Source organism: Oncorhynchus clarkii, chromosome 4, assembly GCF_045791955.1.
Source record: "Oncorhynchus clarkii lewisi isolate Uvic-CL-2024 chromosome 4, UVic_Ocla_1.0, whole genome shotgun sequence".
Taxonomy (NCBI): domain Eukaryota; kingdom Metazoa; phylum Chordata; class Actinopteri; order Salmoniformes; family Salmonidae; genus Oncorhynchus; species Oncorhynchus clarkii.
Window position 1 is genome coordinate 77,610,752 of NC_092150.1, and position 17,502 is coordinate 77,628,253.

The 17,502-nt window shown below is 44.2% G+C and overlaps 2 protein-coding genes across 6 annotated transcripts; one reads left to right on the forward strand and one right to left on the reverse strand.

Moving 5' to 3' along the window:
* Nucleotides 1-1,644: 1,644 nt before the first annotated feature.
* On the reverse strand, nt 1,645-4,908 carry LOC139407308 (ADP-ribosylation factor 6-like). Of its 4 annotated transcripts, none has more exons than XM_071150982.1 (3): nt 4,530-4,908; nt 4,066-4,357; nt 1,645-3,583 (listed from the first exon to the last, which is right to left on the reverse strand). In XM_071150982.1, the coding sequence occupies exon 3, from the start codon at nt 3,553-3,555 to the stop codon at nt 3,028-3,030; it is 528 nt and encodes a 175-aa protein (XP_071007083.1). In that variant the 5' UTR covers nt 3,556-3,583; nt 4,066-4,357; nt 4,530-4,908; the 3' UTR covers nt 1,645-3,027. The 4 variants fall into 4 exon arrangements, with proteins under 4 accessions (XP_071007083.1, XP_071007085.1, XP_071007086.1 ...); XM_071150984.1 differs by having other exon boundaries at nt 1,645-3,579; nt 4,530-4,698; XM_071150985.1 differs by having other exon boundaries at nt 4,272-4,357; nt 4,530-4,643.
* Nucleotides 4,909-7,493: 2,585 nt separating this feature from the next.
* On the forward strand, nt 7,494-17,438 carry LOC139407309 (pre-mRNA-processing factor 39-like). Of its 2 annotated transcripts, XM_071150988.1 has the most exons (16): nt 7,494-7,649; nt 8,650-8,783; nt 8,996-9,064; nt 9,194-9,562; nt 10,056-10,181; nt 10,402-10,520; nt 10,715-10,882; nt 12,111-12,291; nt 12,826-12,933; nt 13,234-13,398; nt 13,862-13,988; nt 14,211-14,479; nt 14,634-14,818; nt 15,474-15,548; nt 15,714-15,828; nt 16,869-17,438. In XM_071150988.1, the coding sequence occupies exons 1-16, from the start codon at nt 7,637-7,639 to the stop codon at nt 16,959-16,961; spliced, it is 2,316 nt and encodes a 771-aa protein (XP_071007089.1). In that variant the 5' UTR covers nt 7,494-7,636; the 3' UTR covers nt 16,962-17,438. The 2 variants fall into 2 exon arrangements, with proteins under 2 accessions (XP_071007089.1, XP_071007088.1); XM_071150987.1 differs by having other exon boundaries at nt 7,501-7,649; nt 8,996-9,562.
* Nucleotides 17,439-17,502: the final 64 nt, after the last annotated feature.

Here is a 17,502-nt window from a genome sequence, read left to right on the forward strand (position 1 = left end):
ACAAACTGTAGAGTAGAATACTATGAATATATCCAATACCCTAAACTGCTCCTTGTTTTTTTCTTTATCACAAAGGTCCCACTGAACCTCATCTAAAAGCAAAAGTGAAGCGTCACACTTGGCTGGCTGGCTGTCTTAGCACTCGTGGACGGCCGGGCCACACCCCAAACAACAATCACACTGACGTGCATGGGAGAATCGCAATTTCATACTCCTCGTCTCCTTCTCAAAACCCATTGGAGTAGGTCGTCAGAGGGGGGACCTCTGGCTTTCTCGTCCAATGGGTTTTCAGATGGAGACGAGGAGAGCCGACACGTGGAATATGCCATTGAGATCTTCCCTCTGTCTTCTTCTAGCATTTTCTGATTTCAGTCGCTGATGTCACACCAATAATTCACCCTGCCTCTCCATCTGTCAAAAGATTAACTTGCCCATAGACACTGATCTAAGATCAGTTTTGCAGTCCCCCACTCTAATGGTTAAGGTTAAGGAGCAGGTAAACTCAAATCAAATCAAACTTTATTTGCCACATGAGCCGAATACAAGTGTAGACTTTGTGAAATGCTTACTTACAAGCCCTTAACGAACTGTGCTTCTTCTTCAAGAAGAAGAAAATATTTACCAAGTAGACTAAAACATAAAGTAATAATAAAAAGTAACACAATAAGAATAAGAATAACTGATACTAGATCAGGGCGAGCTGCCAGCCAGGCTGGTTGGGGCCTTTTGTGTGGTTGACACCCTATTCCCTATACAGGTCACACAAGCATGAAAGATGACATCACTCTCCAGCCCAGTCGCCAAGCAAGTTCTCATTGGTGTGAACTGAAATGCATTACAGTACACTTGCCAACAGATTTGCCAATACAGTAACTTACTTTGAGCAACTATGAGATTGATAAAATGTGACTGACTCCCCCCCACCCCCCCTTGCCTTATGTATTATTTAAATCTGTGGATTTATATAGTTATACAGGTCAACGTACATACTCAAACACACTGAGTTGTTTGTTCTTGAGGACAAAGCCTAGTTTGAATGACCCACATCAATCAGATTATCTATTCGCTATGTACACAAGTGTCAGTCAGTTTCATAGTCGATGTCTTTCAACTGTGGCCATTTGAAGGGAATCGCCTAAGTGGTGGGGTTCAATATATCAATCTTCCAGCAGTCTCCAATGTTCTCAAACCAACACCAACTTTAGGACTCACTTTGCTTAAAACTTCAAGTTTTACTAAGGATGAAGAAACAGAACTCCTTACAAATTCACAAAAGAACACATCCCTAAATGTCCAAAAAGCACTTTGGGTTGAATACACCAGAGACTCCTAGTACAGTATTCTAATGATGGACTAAGAAATACGGTCTTGAGGTAGGCCTGGAAAGTTGGACCTAAGCTACCTACCAATCACTACCCCGAAACCAGAGATCTTATCATCACTTATTCACAGCCGGTGACTCACGAGCACAACGGAAACACACCAAACTGACTTCACACATCAACTTTTTTCCCCCTTCTAACTCTTATAAACGGCCAAATTTCACTTCCTCTTTTGTGACATTTTAAATCCTTTAGGCAAGTACATGCTCATTGATAATGTGAAATGTTGCAGGATTCATATTGAAAACGCTCCACTTCCATGTTGATCTGGATACATATTTTTATTATTTCATCAGCATAGCAAATGGAACAAAAATAATTAAACAAAGCATTTTCATATCTATAACTTATGAACAGAACATGTAGTCTTGTCTGACTGCATGAAGAGCTGTACAACTGATGTGAATGGACTAAACAAACTGAGCAGGAGGCCCCATTTACTGGAGAGCAGAGCACCATGGAAGTGGTGTTGGATTGAAAAGTAAACACTTGCTTACTTGGGCCCAAGAGTCAGTCAGAAAGAGTCAGTGTGCACTTTTAGTCAAGGGGCCCTATAGTATTGTGTTTCCCCCCACCCCCTTGTGGATAGGGTAGTCATTCCCACCCCTAGTGAAGACTTAGCTATGAGGGTGCTTTCCACCACACTGTCTGTCTTTCTGTTGGTGCACCTGTAACTCAGGGCTTCCCAAAAGGCAGCCGGAACTACAAATACTCAACTGGAAATGGAAGCTCTTAGAAGATTAGAGGCAAAACGAGATCAGTGTTAACAGATTCTGACCCAAAACAGAACAAAAATACAATGATATCCATCCATGTCACAGTGTCCATGGTGTCTTCTCAGAAAACCTCCCTAGCAGACATGGGATGGAATCACTGTTTAAGGAATTAAGTACTAAACACATTTTCCTCAATCATCTCCACCATTTTGTACAATCAATCAAAAGTGAAAACAGTACTTCTTCATGAGGTCCTTGCATGTCTGTAATACATATTCTTAACTCTTTAAAAACCATGGTGGCAGTTTGGAACCATGAGAACTGATATGCTGAATCTGTCCCTTGGTTTCCGGCGCAGATATGAGCGGGTAACGTCCACACAGGGGCATTGGCCTTTCCCATCCTTTGGGTGGAAATTGGGTCATGAGAATACTGTATGAAAACTGAATAGAAGGCTGTCTGTAATGGATCTATAACTGAGGGACAAAAAAATAGCACACCCTAACCCTGAACCCTGCCACCGCAGAAATAAATCATACAAGAGAAAAAAAACATTTAATCTGCCTCTTTCAGAGCTTCTGAAAATAATATTTTGTGAATTATTGAGTGATTAGACTGAGTTCAGTATACTAGAGTCAAAGTGAACAAAAAAAAAGAAAGAAAAGCCAGCCCAAAATAATTGCATTTTGTTTATAAAAAACATGGGTTATAGGGGCATCATTCACCATTATCAAAAGAAAAAAAATGGAGGATTATAATCAAACTTCTCTTTTATATAGGCCTACTCATCTGAGAAGTTATGTTATTCATTCATTGACTCATGTTGCCATTTTTTTCCCATCTGTTGTTCATTTCACTTCTTCTCTTTTTGCATTTTTTGCTTGTTATTGTAACTAAACAGTCCAGGTTGAGCATAAAAGTGATGAACATTAAGATTTGTAATTTGAGGTGAGCCAGGTGAGACCCTCGTATAGTCCATCACCAGTGGAAGCACACGAGGGCTGAACGTACCAATTCCTATCTCTGATCCGGGTCAGGCCCAGCTTCTCCTGGATCTCGTGGGGCTTCATGGCGTCAGGCAGGTCCTGCTTATTGGCAAAGATCAGGATGATGGCATCCCGCATCTCCCGGTCATTGATGATCCGGTGGAGCTCCTGGCGGGCCTCGTCTATCCGGTCCCTGTCGGCACAGTCCACCACAAAGATGAGGCCCTGAGTGCCAGTGTAGTAGTGCCTCCACAGCGGCCGGATCTTGTCCTGGCCCCCCACGTCCCACACGTTGAACTTCACGTTCTTGTAGGTGACTGTCTCAACGTTGAAGCCGACTGTTGGGATGGTGGTGACAGACTGGCCCAGCTTCAGTTTGTAGAGGATGGTGGTCTTGCCAGCAGCATCAAGTCCAAGCATCAATATCCTCATCTCCTTGTTGCCAAAGATCTTTGAGAGCATTTTCCCCATCTTGTAGGCTGTGCATAAATATTACTTCCTTGGGGGAAAAAAGGTAAATTACTTCCCTATGATTTCAAGAGAGCAGAAATGGTTCTTAAAAATAAAACAGATGTTTGTTTCTAATACTGTAGCAGGTTGCCCGACAGCATAAATCCACGTGACAGTCTATCAGTGGTGGATTGACAAATATAAATTAAGGTAGCAGTTACAAAAGTTAGTTCCAGATAACGTTTCACTTGTGTCTAGAACGACGGTCAATCTATGGAAAATGATCCACTGAAAGATACAAATATCCCGTTACACTAACAGCTGTCAAAAATAGCTGGGTGCTAGCCTATTCGAGAGGATTCAAAGGGAAATTTAAGTGCTCGAAAATTGGGCGTCTCAGTGCACGGGAGAGGGTGGGGAAATATTTTCATAATCTACAACACTCCGATTCAAACACTTTCTCTTTGATTAAAACGATTAGCGCAACGTCATCTTTAAATCCCAATTTCAGTTCCCGGTGCGTAGGCCTACCTTTGTGTTTTTAATAATGTAGAGAGAGAAATACAAAAATATATACAGCCTAATAGTTGCGTTTATGAAATTAGGCCCTCTCAAAAGCCCGTGGTAAATCCGACTTCCTCCTTGTCTGCCGGCTGTCCACTTGCCCTTATTCCAATCGGCGGATTCAAAAGAACGATTCTATTCAGTAGTTCATTGTAACAGACAGATAAGATCACCCCCGGTCGTATCTTCGCCAGGACATCCAGGTCTAGAATGCTCAAAAGGTCATTGATTCCTCCGACTTTCAGCTCTTCCTCTCTCCCTATAACACAGGAGCGGAGCGCTTCAGAAAAGGGAGGGGTGTCAGACAGACAGAGCACAACTTTAATCGGCTACCGTTCTGTCCAAAGCGCATTATTCTAGGCTGAAAATAGCGCGTAATATAAATCAAAAGCTTTCACAAAAAGAGCCACGTTGGAAAATGTGATAGGTACCTGCAACTGCGGCAACCCCCCGGTCCCCCAGGTTAGTTATCCCTGCTCTTGCCTCTCTACCTCTCTACAGTCGTTCAGTTACAGCGTTGGCAGTGCTGTGTTACCGGAAAAGGTGCGGACCCAGATCACCCGCCACTTCCTCTCGATTGCTCATGCACTGATGCACTACGCCATTTGGCATGCGCACACGGAGACTCAGCAGCAAACCGATCATATGATAGTTGAAATGGACGCCATTTCAGCTCTGTGTCGCTCCGCGTTTTGTCTGTCTCGAAACTAAATTTTAAAAATGCTGTAGTTTTTTTTGGTATTATTAAGGAATATCTCGTGTGTAATGATAGAAAACAACACGTTTTAAATTTGTCTTGTGATTCTCTGTTTCTGTGTTTTACACATCGAGAAACTGATCTCCCTATTGTTTACGTCATTTTCATCGTCTGCTCATTATATGACGTCGTGATTGTTCATTGGCTGTATAACGTGAGAATTTGCAATGCCCAGATTGAGAGAATGCCGGTAATTTTTCCATCTGTAAACTTGTTTTTAAATGCTGTATTTGAGCTCGTCCTTTTGCAACAGCAACGGCATCAATAATAAGGCAACAATAAGCACAATCGTATGCCATATATATCACGGGTGGCTGGTGGCACCTGCATTCACACACACATACTCAGAATTGTACTTAGTGATATGGTGCTGCTAGTGATAGATTAAGAGACAGAATACAGACAGCGGAGGTTAAACAAAGTTTACATACATTATAAACAACTAGCTAGAGTGAGCATAGTGTTATAAGAATTAGCAGATATACAAATATACAGTGGGTATACAGTTGATATACAGTGGATGTACAAATTTACAGTATCAGTATGAATCAGTGGAGGCTGCTGAGGGGAGGATGGCCATTACCATGAGCCCATCCCCCCCAATTAAGGTGCCACCAACCTCCTGTGGTATGAATATATCTAAATGCAGAGAGATTAACAGAGTGCAATTGAAGTATAGCCCGGGGGAAGAAACGTTTCAGGTGGTGGGGGTTTTGGTCATGAGTGACCTGAACCGCCTGCCAGAGGGGAATTTTTGGAGGAGGGGGTGACTGGTGTGGGATGGGCCGGCAGTGATCTTTCCTGCACGCTTCCTTGTCCTGGAGTTGTGCAGGACCTCGATGGAGAGAAGATGGCAGCCGGTGACCCTATCTACAGCTAAAGTCCACAAACAATATCCTTGCATATATACATGCATATATACACCAAAAATATATACTAAGAATGCTATGTACAGCAGCATATATATTACAGTGAGCTATGTCAAGAATCCAGTATTTAAATATGCAATGTGTATAAACAGTGTAACAAAAATGTAATATATTGGAATGAGGTATGTGAAAAATACAGTATACACAGTAAAACTTTTCACTGTAAATGTACCACATTATAGTGGCACCAGAGATGCCAGCTTAATGCTGTCATTTTGCTTTAGTACTATTTTTCTTACTGTAAAAACATATTGTAAATGTACAGTGGTTTACAGTGTGAAGAACAATATAAAGAAACGGTCCAGTGTTTAATGTCTCTGTGTGTGTGTTTGTGAGTATGGGCGTATGCGTGTGTATGACTGCATATGTGAGTACAGGGGTCTGCTTGTGTATGAGGTGTGTGTGTGTGTGTGTGTGTGTGTGTGTGTGTGTGTGTGTGTGTGTGTGTGTGTGTGTGTGTGAGAGAGAGCTTGTGTATCTGTTTTGTGTGAGGGAGTCTATCTTTGTCTCTTACTACAGGAGATTGTGTGATGGCTGTTCAACAGGCTGATGGCCTGGAGATAGAAGCTGTTTTTCAGTCTTTCGGCCCCGGCTTTGATGCACCTGTACCTTCTCTGTCTGCTAGGTGGTAGAAGAGTGAACAGACCGTGACTCGGGTGGCTGAGGTCCTTGATGCTTTTCTTGTCCTTCCTTTGACACTGAGTGCTGTAAATGTCCTGGAAGGCAGGCAGCATGCCCCTGGTGATGCGTTGGGCTGACCGCACCACCCTCTGGAGAGCCATTCATTTGAGGGCGGTGCAGCTGCCATACCAGGTGGTGATGCAGCCAGACAGAATGCTTCCAATCACACATAGGCTATTGATGGATTTATATGTTGCCTACATTTACATTATTCTACACTTCATTGTTAAATTCAATGCTAAATGATGATGTAAAATAGTGTCAAAAAATGTACAGGAATGTTATTCTCCTATCCTCTTATTCTGAATGGCAATGGTAACTTTCACCTTTTGTGTAAATCAGTGACTGCAGCCTCTACTGGCTACAGTTGTTGGATTCATTACAGACAGACACAAGTAGCTGGATATATTTAAGAAATAAGTCCAGAGGGGGTGTGGTATATGGCCAATATACCACGGCTAAAGGCTGTTCTTATGCACGACACAATGCAATGCGGAGTGCCTGGACACAGCCTTTATAGCCAAGGTATATTGGCCATATACCACAAACCCCCAAGGTGCCTTATTGCTTTTATAAACTGGTTACCAACATAAATAGAGCAGTAAAAATACATGTTTTGTCATACCTATGGTATACAGTCTGTAATAAACTGGTGGTTCGAGCCCTAATGCTGATTGGCTGACAGCTGCGGTATATCAGACTGTATACCATGGGTATAACAAAACATGTATTTTTACTGCTCGAATTATGTCGGTAACCAATATATTACGTTGATAAGCCATGGTATATTTAAGCAATAAGGCACCTCGGGGGTTTGTGGTATGTGGCCAATATACCAAGGCTAAGGGCTGTGTCCAAGTAATCCGCGTTGCGTTGTGCTTAAAAACAGCCCTTAGCAGTGGTATATTGTCCATATACCACACTTCCTCGGACCTTATTCTTAAATATACCACAGCTTTCAGCCAACCGGCATTCAGGGCTCGAACCAAGTTTATACCATTCTTGGTTACGTTGTAGTGAACCCACCCGCATGACACTACAGTACGCATGTGCGTCTACTGTGCCTTTCCTCGAAGTTGTCGCTGGAGAATGAGAGTAGAAACGCGGCTACATGTTGTTGGTTAGATTAGTTTGAAGTATATGATATACGCATTTGTCTCATCTAATTTCCATGGAAGATACTGGTAAGTTGTCGCAAACCTCTTTGCGCAAATGTTGTATTTAATTTTGCGAATTTACAAGTTCGGTTGCTGTAACGACGTGAAGATGGTGGACGTGCGCGGTCTGGCTAGCTAGCTAACTAGGCCCAAACCGAGGCAAGGTTGAAGCCTCAACATTAAGACCATTATTTGGGATTAGAATGAAATTGTCGCCTTTCCCTAGTTACAATCTTTATCAAAACACGCAGTAACGTTACTAAAGTTTTATTTTCGAGGATACCTACAGAGTGTGTATCTAGTTTGGTAATTCAAACATCTAACTACGATAGCTAGCTAACGTCATTGAGTGTGTACTGACCAACGATGTAGCTAGCTAGTTAAATGCTGACTGCAGTAAGTTGCTAAACCAATTTTACAACTGTGTGCCGTTCTTGAATGATGACCAAAAGCTCTAGCTAACTATGGCAAAAAATTGTCTAACTAGATAGCTACTGAAATAACTAGCTAACTAGTTGATTGACCGGATTAAATGTTGTTTAACTAGATACATAACGTGCTACTATCACCAGCATGCGCACCTGTAGTCAGCTAGCTAGCATGCTATACAACTCACTGCTCAGTGTATCTCTTAACAAGTCAACAGATGCGGTCAGAGTGAGGATTCTTTGGCTCAAGGTTATTTGAATAATCCCAGTTGTTTGATTTGAATGGTTTAGGTTAATATCTGAAGCACGTATGATAAATACATTTAGCTTAACGTTACCTATCTAGCCATATCTGGATATGTGGGCACATTTGTATCAGCCATACAGATTTTATTGGTTGATAAGGATTTTTTTCGTGCATTAGTAGATATGCCCAAAGCACCCACAATAACCCAGTTATGTCAATATTGTCTGGACCCGCTCCTGATTCTAAAACACTTTACTGTAAGCCAAAGCTAATAATTACCCTCAACCCTTTTTGATGTTGTGTTGTTGATTGATGTGCAACCTGTGTCCCTTTCCAAACCTGCATCTCTCAGACGAGCCCATGACAGGGATGTTGGACACAGACAGCTCTGAGAGTGGGGACTCCCCAGCCATGGAGGGCAACGGAGATGGCTTCCTCCCAGACCTGCCTGTCCTCACGCACCCTGCTGAATGGACCATGGACCAGGTCAGTGGTGAAAATAGACAGGTTTGCTCTGGGAAATTGAGAAATGCCTCTGAGCGTAATCACAAAGACAATGCCCTGTCATCATTACTCTAAACACCACATAGCCAATGTCATGTTTTTTTGCTTGCAGTCCGAGTAAACCACAATGCTTTCAACTTTGAATAAAGTTGTCGTTTCAATCAGTGCCCTTTGTCTACTTCTCTTTCTACCAGGTTCCCCCTGACAACCTCACCACAGTTATCCACGACACTGACTCAGAGTCAGATCAGTCATCATCGGAGGTAATCAAGCAGCACCAGGACCAGCAGTCTGATCTGGGATCAGTTGAACAAGCAGTGCAGCACTTCCAGCTAGCGAGTGCCAAGCTCTTCCAAGAGGAGGATTCAGATGATCAGTTTTGTTCTCCCCAGGTAGAACAACAGAACCAAATGGAAGCTTCGTCAGAAGAAGAAAGCAAGGATGGACAGAACAACCAAGAGGATGCCACAGAGTCTCTAATGCAGAGTGAGAAGATGTCAGAGGCTGTAGAACAGCAACAAGATCCAGCCCAAGCCCAGCCACCAATGGTTGCGGAAGATGGAAGCCCAGCTAACATGGAGCTGGAAGAATCCAAAGAGATGACCGAGCAGGGGGAACCTGTTGAGGTACCAGCTGAGGAACCAGCTGTCCCCACAGAGCCCCTCATCCCTGCTGAATACGAGAAGCTGGCTAAAGGGTGTGAGGAGAACCCTGAAGACTTCAATGGTTGGGTCTACCTGCTGCAGTATGTGGAGCAAGAGGTGAGCGTGGAGAAGTCCTGGAATTTTTATGTGGACCCTTGTATTGTGAATAGGTGTAATCTGCTCTCATAGTCTTCTGTATTGAAAACTACATTTTAAAATCTCAATGCGACTAAACCTGATTGATTAAAGGGTTAGATCAGGGCTCCAACACTGTTCCTGGAGAGCCACTGTTTTTCTTCTTCTCCACCCTTAATCCATCACATCCGATTCTAAAAATCAGCTGGTGTAGTCAGTGTTATCAAGGACTCCTTGGGATGTCCCTACCCTAAACCCTAACTTTAACCCTTACCTAACCCTTTCACCTTTAAACTTCAATGTGGTAGAGACGTCCTACGGATCGCAGATAGCATGGATGCAACAGGAGAGTAGCTCTCCCGGAACAACATTGGAGAGCCTGTGGTTCGATGAACATTTGGCTTGATTTGGTTAAAGTCACATTGATAAAAATTGTCTGGCAGGAAGCAAGTTATAATTGATATGTTTTCCTCAGAATCATCTCGGTGTTGTGAGAAAGGCGTTTGATGCGTTTTTCCTGCACTACCCCTACTGCTACGGCTACTGGAAGAAGTTTGCTGATACTGAGAAGAAGCATGGCAATGTGCAGGTGGCAGAGGAGGTAAGTGTGAAATCAGCATGTCTTTTGCCACAGATGGGCTGATGTTGTCAATAGTGTAAATGGACGTCTCCACCTATCCTCTGTGTTGATCTGAAAGGACTTGCCAGGGTTAGTTTGTTCTGTCTGCTTTGTTCTCTCTACTTTTTGGGTCCTTGCTGTGGCAGTCATTGGCTTTTCAGTCTGTCTCATTCACCAATGTCCTTTTGTCTCCTGTCCCCAGGTGTACCGGCGAGGTGTGCAGGCCATCCCCCTCAGTGTGGATCTGTGGCTTCACTACATGTCCTTCATCAAGGACAACGCTGACCATGAAGACCCAGAGACACCAGGACGCATTAGAGCGTGAGTAAAGATCCTTGTCGTCACTGAAAAGTGAAAGACTGAATCTCACTCACCTCAACACACACTCCTGTAAAAGCTTTGTGCATGGTGACACTTCAACAATCAAAACGACATGTGTTGACATTGTATTTATTCCATGATCTTTTCAGGTCATAGACTACATGATTAACAATGTCCTATGTTCTTTCCCACAGTGCGTATGAGCATGCTGTGTTGGCAGCAGGGACAGACTTCCGCTCTGACCGTCTATGGGAGGCCTACATCAACTGGGAGATGGAGCAGGAGAAACTGGCTAATGTCACGGCCATCTACGACCGCATCCTGGGCATCCCCACCCAGCTCTACTCACAGCACCTCCAGAGGTACGAGGGGTCAGCTCATTCACAATGGGTTTTGATAAATCATCCATGAGGGTTATGGTTATAGAATTAATACAAAGTGCTTGGAGACACTAACCCTGGCAATTCAATTTGTAAACTCACAGCTGCCTGGTATTATGATGCAATAATTTCCCTGGTCATTTGGGATGCTCTCTACTGATGCTGGATTGTCATGGAAATGTATAATGATGCTAACTGATCTGGCTCATGGACTGTATTTGTTTTAACGTCAGTTGAGTTGACTCAACCAGTCACAGCACAGATTGAAGGGTCTATGCAAACTCTGCATCCTTGTGACTCCCCCCTATTGAAGTTGACATTTTTAAAATGTTATAGATAGTACTTTCTGGGATCCTTGGGACCGCCCTGACTTAGATTTAAGGGTATACCTCCTTTTACTTTCTGTCAATGGTACTCTCAAAATGGCTGCCAGTCCACCCATTATGCCATCATTGACTTGAATGGGGACGTCCGTTCTATTCATTCTATTTCTGTTATGGTCAACATCTTGAGTAGTGGGTAGCTAAGAGAAATCAAATACTTAACACTGGCAATAGTTGTACACTTGTCAGCCACACTCACTTTCGGGCATGCTATGGCAACTGCTTAGCTTTCAATGGCAAGGTGCTACAGAGGGTAGTTCGTACGGCCCAGTACATGACTGGGGCCGAGTTCCCTGCCGTCCAGGACCTCTATACCAGGCGGTGTTAGAGGAAGGCTGTAAAAAAAATCAGCCCCCAGCAACCCAGGTCATAGACTGTTCTCTCTGTTACCGCATGGCAGGTTTCTGAACCGCTTCTATCCCCAAGCCATAAGAATGCCGAATAGTTATCCAAATGCCTACCCGGACTATCTGCATTGACCCTTTATGCACTAACTATTTCGACTCATCACATACTCTGCTTTTACTGTTTATGTAACCTTTTGCATAGTCACTTTACCTCTACCTATATGTATATATCTACTTCAGTGACCTACCCCTGCATATTGACTCTACTGGTACCCTGTGTGTATATAACCAAGTTATCGTTACTCATTGTGTATTTATTCCTTGTTATTTTTAATATTTTTCTATCTACATTGTTGGTAAGAGTCCGTAAGTAAACCTTTCACTGTTAGTCTACTCCTGTTTAAGAAGCATGTGACAAATACAATTTGATTTGGACTTCTCTGGTAGTAGTTTTGTGATGTATTGAATGTCTCTTCGCAGGTTCAAAGAGCATGTGCAGAACAACAACCCCAAACACTTCCTGTCAGAGGAGGAGTTTGTCCAACTGAGGGTGGAGCTAGCCAAAGCCAACGTAGCAGCTGCAGCCAATGGGGAAGGAGAGGAAACAACACCTGCCGACGAGCTCCCGCCAGGCACCGAAGACCTCCCAGATCCTGCAAAGGTACGACTCCACCTCCTCACCCTCGAGGAGGGGTTGATATGCCACAACATGCCAGAGAGTTAGGAAAGAGGCCCTCGCCTCATCATCATCCTTGGAGAGAAACACAAATCTGTGCAGGTTTGAAGAGGTGTCTTTCCGTCAGCAGCCAAGCCAATGAGTACGTGGGGGATTCAAGTTGGCTTCATCCAGTCAGGGACTCGACTTAAAGTGGGTCAAGAATGGATGGATCGTGGGCCGGCTGGCCAAGTCGAGTGACCCCTCGTCCTTTCCAGCCCCCAGCACCAGGGCTGGCCTACAGGCAGGGTGCATACGGTACATACCCTGCCCCGGGTCGGGCCTCGGTCCCTGGGTCGGCCCCCTCGCCTTCGACAGGCAGGGCCCCTGCTAGTCTCTGGCTCTCTCGGCCTCATGGTGATGTAAATAATCTTGGCAGCTGGACATGCAGTTTGCACATCAGTGGAGAATGAGATTGTTACGAGATTGTTTTAAAGTGAAGTGAGAAGGTTAACATTGAGTGTCTTGTGTTCTGTGTAGAGAGTGACGGAGATTGAGAACATGCGACACAAGGTGATCGAGTCACGCCAGGAGGTGTTCAACCAAAACGAGCAGGAGGTCAGCAAACGCTGGGCCTTCGAGGAAGGGGTGAGTACTGACACTTTTTAATGATCAGAATATTATCCAATTATATTTCATATTGCTAAAAGGAATAGTTTGCATACCTCTAAAGTGGGCTTTGTCAAGCTGGGTTGAAATTGAGTGGGATGATGCCACTCTTTCCCGTTTATTTGGGATTGAGGACTCCAGATGTCTACAAAGTAGATGGAATGTATAAAAATATCGGACAACTGTTGATTTTGGGGTGAACTATCCCTAATTCTCCAAAGTGGTTATTTTTTGTCCTTGCACCATTTTGAATGCTCTGTTTCTCCTCTCCCCCTGTAGATAAAACGCCCCTACTTCCATGTCAAAGCCCTGGAGAAGACCCAGCTCAGCAATTGGAAGGAGTACCTGGACTATGAGATCGAAAACGGCACTCCCGAACGTGTGGTCGTTCTGTTCGAACGCTGCCTCATCGCCTGTGCTCTTTACGAGGACTTCTGGACAAAGGTAACGCAACCCTTAACCGTTGACACCTCAAAAATAATGAACCCCCCCGCACTTCCCCTATTAACGATTTCATCACTTCCTGACAACAGTAAATCGTCCTGCACATCTCTTCTTTGCGTGTATCGTTGATCTGTGACTCACTGTATCTGTTGTATTAGGGGATGGCCAGCTTTGCCACACAAGATTTGACTCCAGCATTTGCCAACTACTACGTTGCATCTTCTCCGTCTCCCACTACCTTACAGAAACTTATCTTATTGGTTCCATGAAGGTGCTGATGGGTTTACAAAGAACATTTCTAAAAACACGATCTTGTCAATGAAGAAATTCACTGGTTGAGTAAATTGGAAATGGGTGTTTAAAATGTTGTCGTCCCCACCCCCTCCTCGTCTTCTCTTCCCACCTTCTTTCCATCCACCCCGTCCCCCTATTCCTCCAACCCTCCTCTCTTGCTTCTCTGAAGTATGCAAAATATATAGAAGGCTACAGCATTGATGGAGTAAGACATGTGTACAAGAAGGCGTGTACCATCCACCTGACCAAGAAGCCCAACATTCACCTGCTGTGGGCTGCGTTCGAGGAGCAACAGGGTGAGTGGTGTTTCTAGATCCCTCTTGACATCACATTCACATGTCATTAGACCTTTAGCAGATGCTCTTGTCTGAAGTGATTTACAAACAGGTACATTCAAATGAGGCTGAGCCAATCACGTAATACATGTTCAAAAGGATTGGTAGCCTCTGTCTACAAAACTAGTTAGAAACATTCAACCCAGAAGTGGAACTGAGTTTCTGTCATTTGTTTCCTTGCAGGGAACATAGCGGAGGCGCGCCGTATCCTGAAGGCTCTGGAGGCTACGGTACCAGCCCTAGCTATGGTGCGTCTGCGGCGGGTCAGCCTGGAGCGGCGCCACGGCAACCTGGAGGAGGCGGAGGCCCTGCTGAGGGAGGCGATTGCGGCGGGGAAGAACACCAGTGAGACGTCGTTCTACGCCGTGAAGCTGGCCCGGCAGCTGCTGAAGGTGCAGAGAAGCCTCGCCAAGGCCCGCAAGGTGCTGCTGGACGCCATAGAAAATGACCAGGTAAGAGCACAAAACTAGATGTGGAATGGAGTCACTTGGTACAGGATCTTGATATTGAGATGTGTTATTGAGACGCATGGTGCCAAAGGGAGTTTGATTTGGAGAAACCATTTGAGTTCATCATTAATCTGCTTTGTGTGTGCGCCTCTCCCAGGCCAGTGCTAAACTGTATCTGAACCTGCTGGAATTGGAGTACAGTGGGGACGTGCAGCAGAACGAAGCGGACATCTTGGCCTGCTTCGACCGTGCACTGAGCAGCCCGCTGCCCCTCGACTCCCGTCTCACCTTCTCTCAGCGCAAGGTTGAGTTCCTCCAGGACTTTGGCAGCGACATCAACAAGTCAGTTCACCTGCAGTACCTACTTTCAAATACAATGAATGAATGTTTCATGACCAGTGTTCAAATTAGTCTGAAAGACTTCCCTTTCCACTTGGAGCTACAATATGCACTTTTCTGGGCGACCCAACCAAATTCACATTGATCTGTGATTTATAGATCTGTCATTCTCATTGAAAGCAAGTTTAAGCAGCGGTAGATCTGTTGCACTTGCTATGCTTCCTGTTAAGTTTTTGTGTCGTGTTACTTTCGGTTTAGTACACCAGCTGAAAACTTTATTTTTGGTTATGGAAAAGATATTTCACAGCGGTTTTGGATAGTGCAATGATTCTCTACGCCACGCGTCACTCATTCCACGGAGGGCAGTGTCTGCGGGTTTTCGCTCCTCCCTTGTACTTAATTGATGAATTAAAATCACTAATTAGTAAGGAACTACCTTCACCTGGTTGTCTAGGTCTTAATTGAAAGGGAAAAAACAAAAACCAGCAGACACTAGGCCATCATGGAATGAGTTTGAAACCCCTAGTCTACACTATACTTGTTTTGTCACAAACTGAAATTAGGTGAATTAGAATTCTTGCAACCAGGAAATGGCAGAGCGATTTCTGCATAGTGAGTCATTTTAATCTCAACCATGTATTATTTTTAACCCTCACAGGTTAGTGACTGCGTACGATGAACACCAGAAGCTTCTGAAAGAAAACGAGTCGGCAAAGAGGAAAGCAGAGAATGGGTAAGATTTCAGTTTGTTTACTTCCCTCAGCTTAACATTGACGTCATTGAGTACAAATCAATAGGATTGCTAGGACACTTCATAGCAGGTTGTGAATCACCATGCTTGACTTGGTTATTTGGGTGCTCTTGATTGACCTGAACCTGTTCCTTTGTGTCCCTGCAGCTCACAGGAAACCGAATCGAAGAGACAGCGTACAGACGAGCACTCAGGCTCAGGGCACATGATGCAGGGAGATGTGCAGGGTAACAACTCTGCCTACAACTACAACTGGTACCAGGTGAGTCCTATGACCTACTGTTTTACACCCAATTAATGTTGCAGTGAGCGATATACCCAGTTTATTAGGTACACCACCCCATTCATGAAAATGGTTCGTTCTGGCAGACAGTCATGTTGCCATGGCTTGCTATATAAAGCAGGTAGACGGGCATCAAGGCATTCAGTTACTGTTTGATTTTAAATGGGCAAAACGAGTGACCTAAGCAACTGAGCGTGGTATGATTGTCAGTGCCAAGCACACCTGTTCCAGTAAATCCGAAAAGGGCCGGCCTCCTGGGCTTTTCACACACGTGTCTAGGGTTTCCTGTGAAAACCTTCCCATCAGCAGCAGTCATGTGGGAGAAAACAGCTTGTTGATAAGTGAGGTCGAAGGAGAAAGGCATGAATCGTGCAAGCTAGCAGGCAGGCCACAAACAGGCAAATAACGGAGCAGTACAACAGTGGTGTGCAGAACGGCATCTCGGAACGCACAACTCGTCGATCATCGTCACGGATGGGCTATTGCAGCAAGCAGACGTCCCCACCGGGTTCCACTCCTATCAGCTAAAAACAAGGACATTTGAGGAATGTAAAACCATTGCCTCGTCCGATGAATCCCGGTTCCTGTTGGGTCAGTTTGACGGCAGAGTCAGGATTTGGCTTAAGCAGAAGGAGTCCATGGCACCATCCTGCCTGGTGTCAACAGTATAGGCTGTTGGTGTAACAGTGTGGGGAATGTTTTCCTGGCACATGTTTGGTCACTTGATACCAACGTTTGAATGCCACACCTTGTAGAATTCAGACTGTTCTGGAGTGGGGCTGACCTGGTACTAGATGGGTGGATCTAATTAACGGGCATTTTCACCATACTATGCCTAGGTGACAAATGTCATACTGTCTCTGACACAAGACTCGAGGCAATTTCTTCTCAATGAGTAAAAAATGGGAGTGTGATAGTGTTGCACTATTCTCTTCATCACCTAACGCTAGAATGAGATGTTTCTAAGTATTTGAAGGAATGCCAACTAATCCTGTCTGTCTTTTGCTTTCCTTCTATAGCAACAGTACAACAACTGGGGACAGAACTCCTGGGGACAGTACAACCAGTATTCCCAGCAGTATAACCAGTACTACCCCCCTCCACCCACATAAGGTCTTGCAGACAGAAAGGGAGATAAGAGGAAGCATCTTTCTACCCAGCCCAATTGCTCATCTCAGCTAGCCCCGCCTCCTGTGTGACGTAATTTGTTTCAATTGGCCATTAGATTGGCACATTTACTGTCATCACCATTGTCATTCATTCATTGGCCGGCTGCTTTTTGTGTTGCTTGTGCATGTGTTGATGCAGACTTCATTTTCTCAGTTGAAAAAAGCAACGATGTTTTCAATTTTTTGATTGACTGCATAATTTGGTTCCTTTTCGATATCTCAGTGGGGGGAATCTAGTTATGTTTGATACAGATTATATATTTGTATGGAGGTAGTGGTACCAGCTATGCTCCTCCCTGAGCCTCTTCTCTGCTTTCCTAAAATGTGAGATTTTTAAGATTAAGGTTTTTGTTTCCTGGGACAAAAACAGAAATGAATGGAAATGTTTGTTTATTTCATAATAAAGAGATGAATATCATATTTCATGTTTTGTTATTCCCTGAATTAACCCATATTTGTACGATATTAACGTCACCGCAATTGC

Excerpts from the sequence above, each read along its gene's own strand:
- LOC139407308 (XM_071150982.1), bottom strand. The coding sequence starts at position 3,555 with ATGGGGAAAATGCTCTCAAAGATCTTTGGCAACAAGGAGATGAGGATA.
- LOC139407309 (XM_071150987.1), top strand. Across the intron at positions 14,819-15,473 it reads TTTGGCAGCGACATCAACAA|GTTAGTGACTGCGTACGATG; the intron begins GTCAGTTCACCT and ends TAACCCTCACAG. Across the intron at positions 15,829-16,868 it reads ACAACTACAACTGGTACCAG|CAACAGTACAACAACTGGGG; the intron begins GTGAGTCCTATG and ends TTCCTTCTATAG.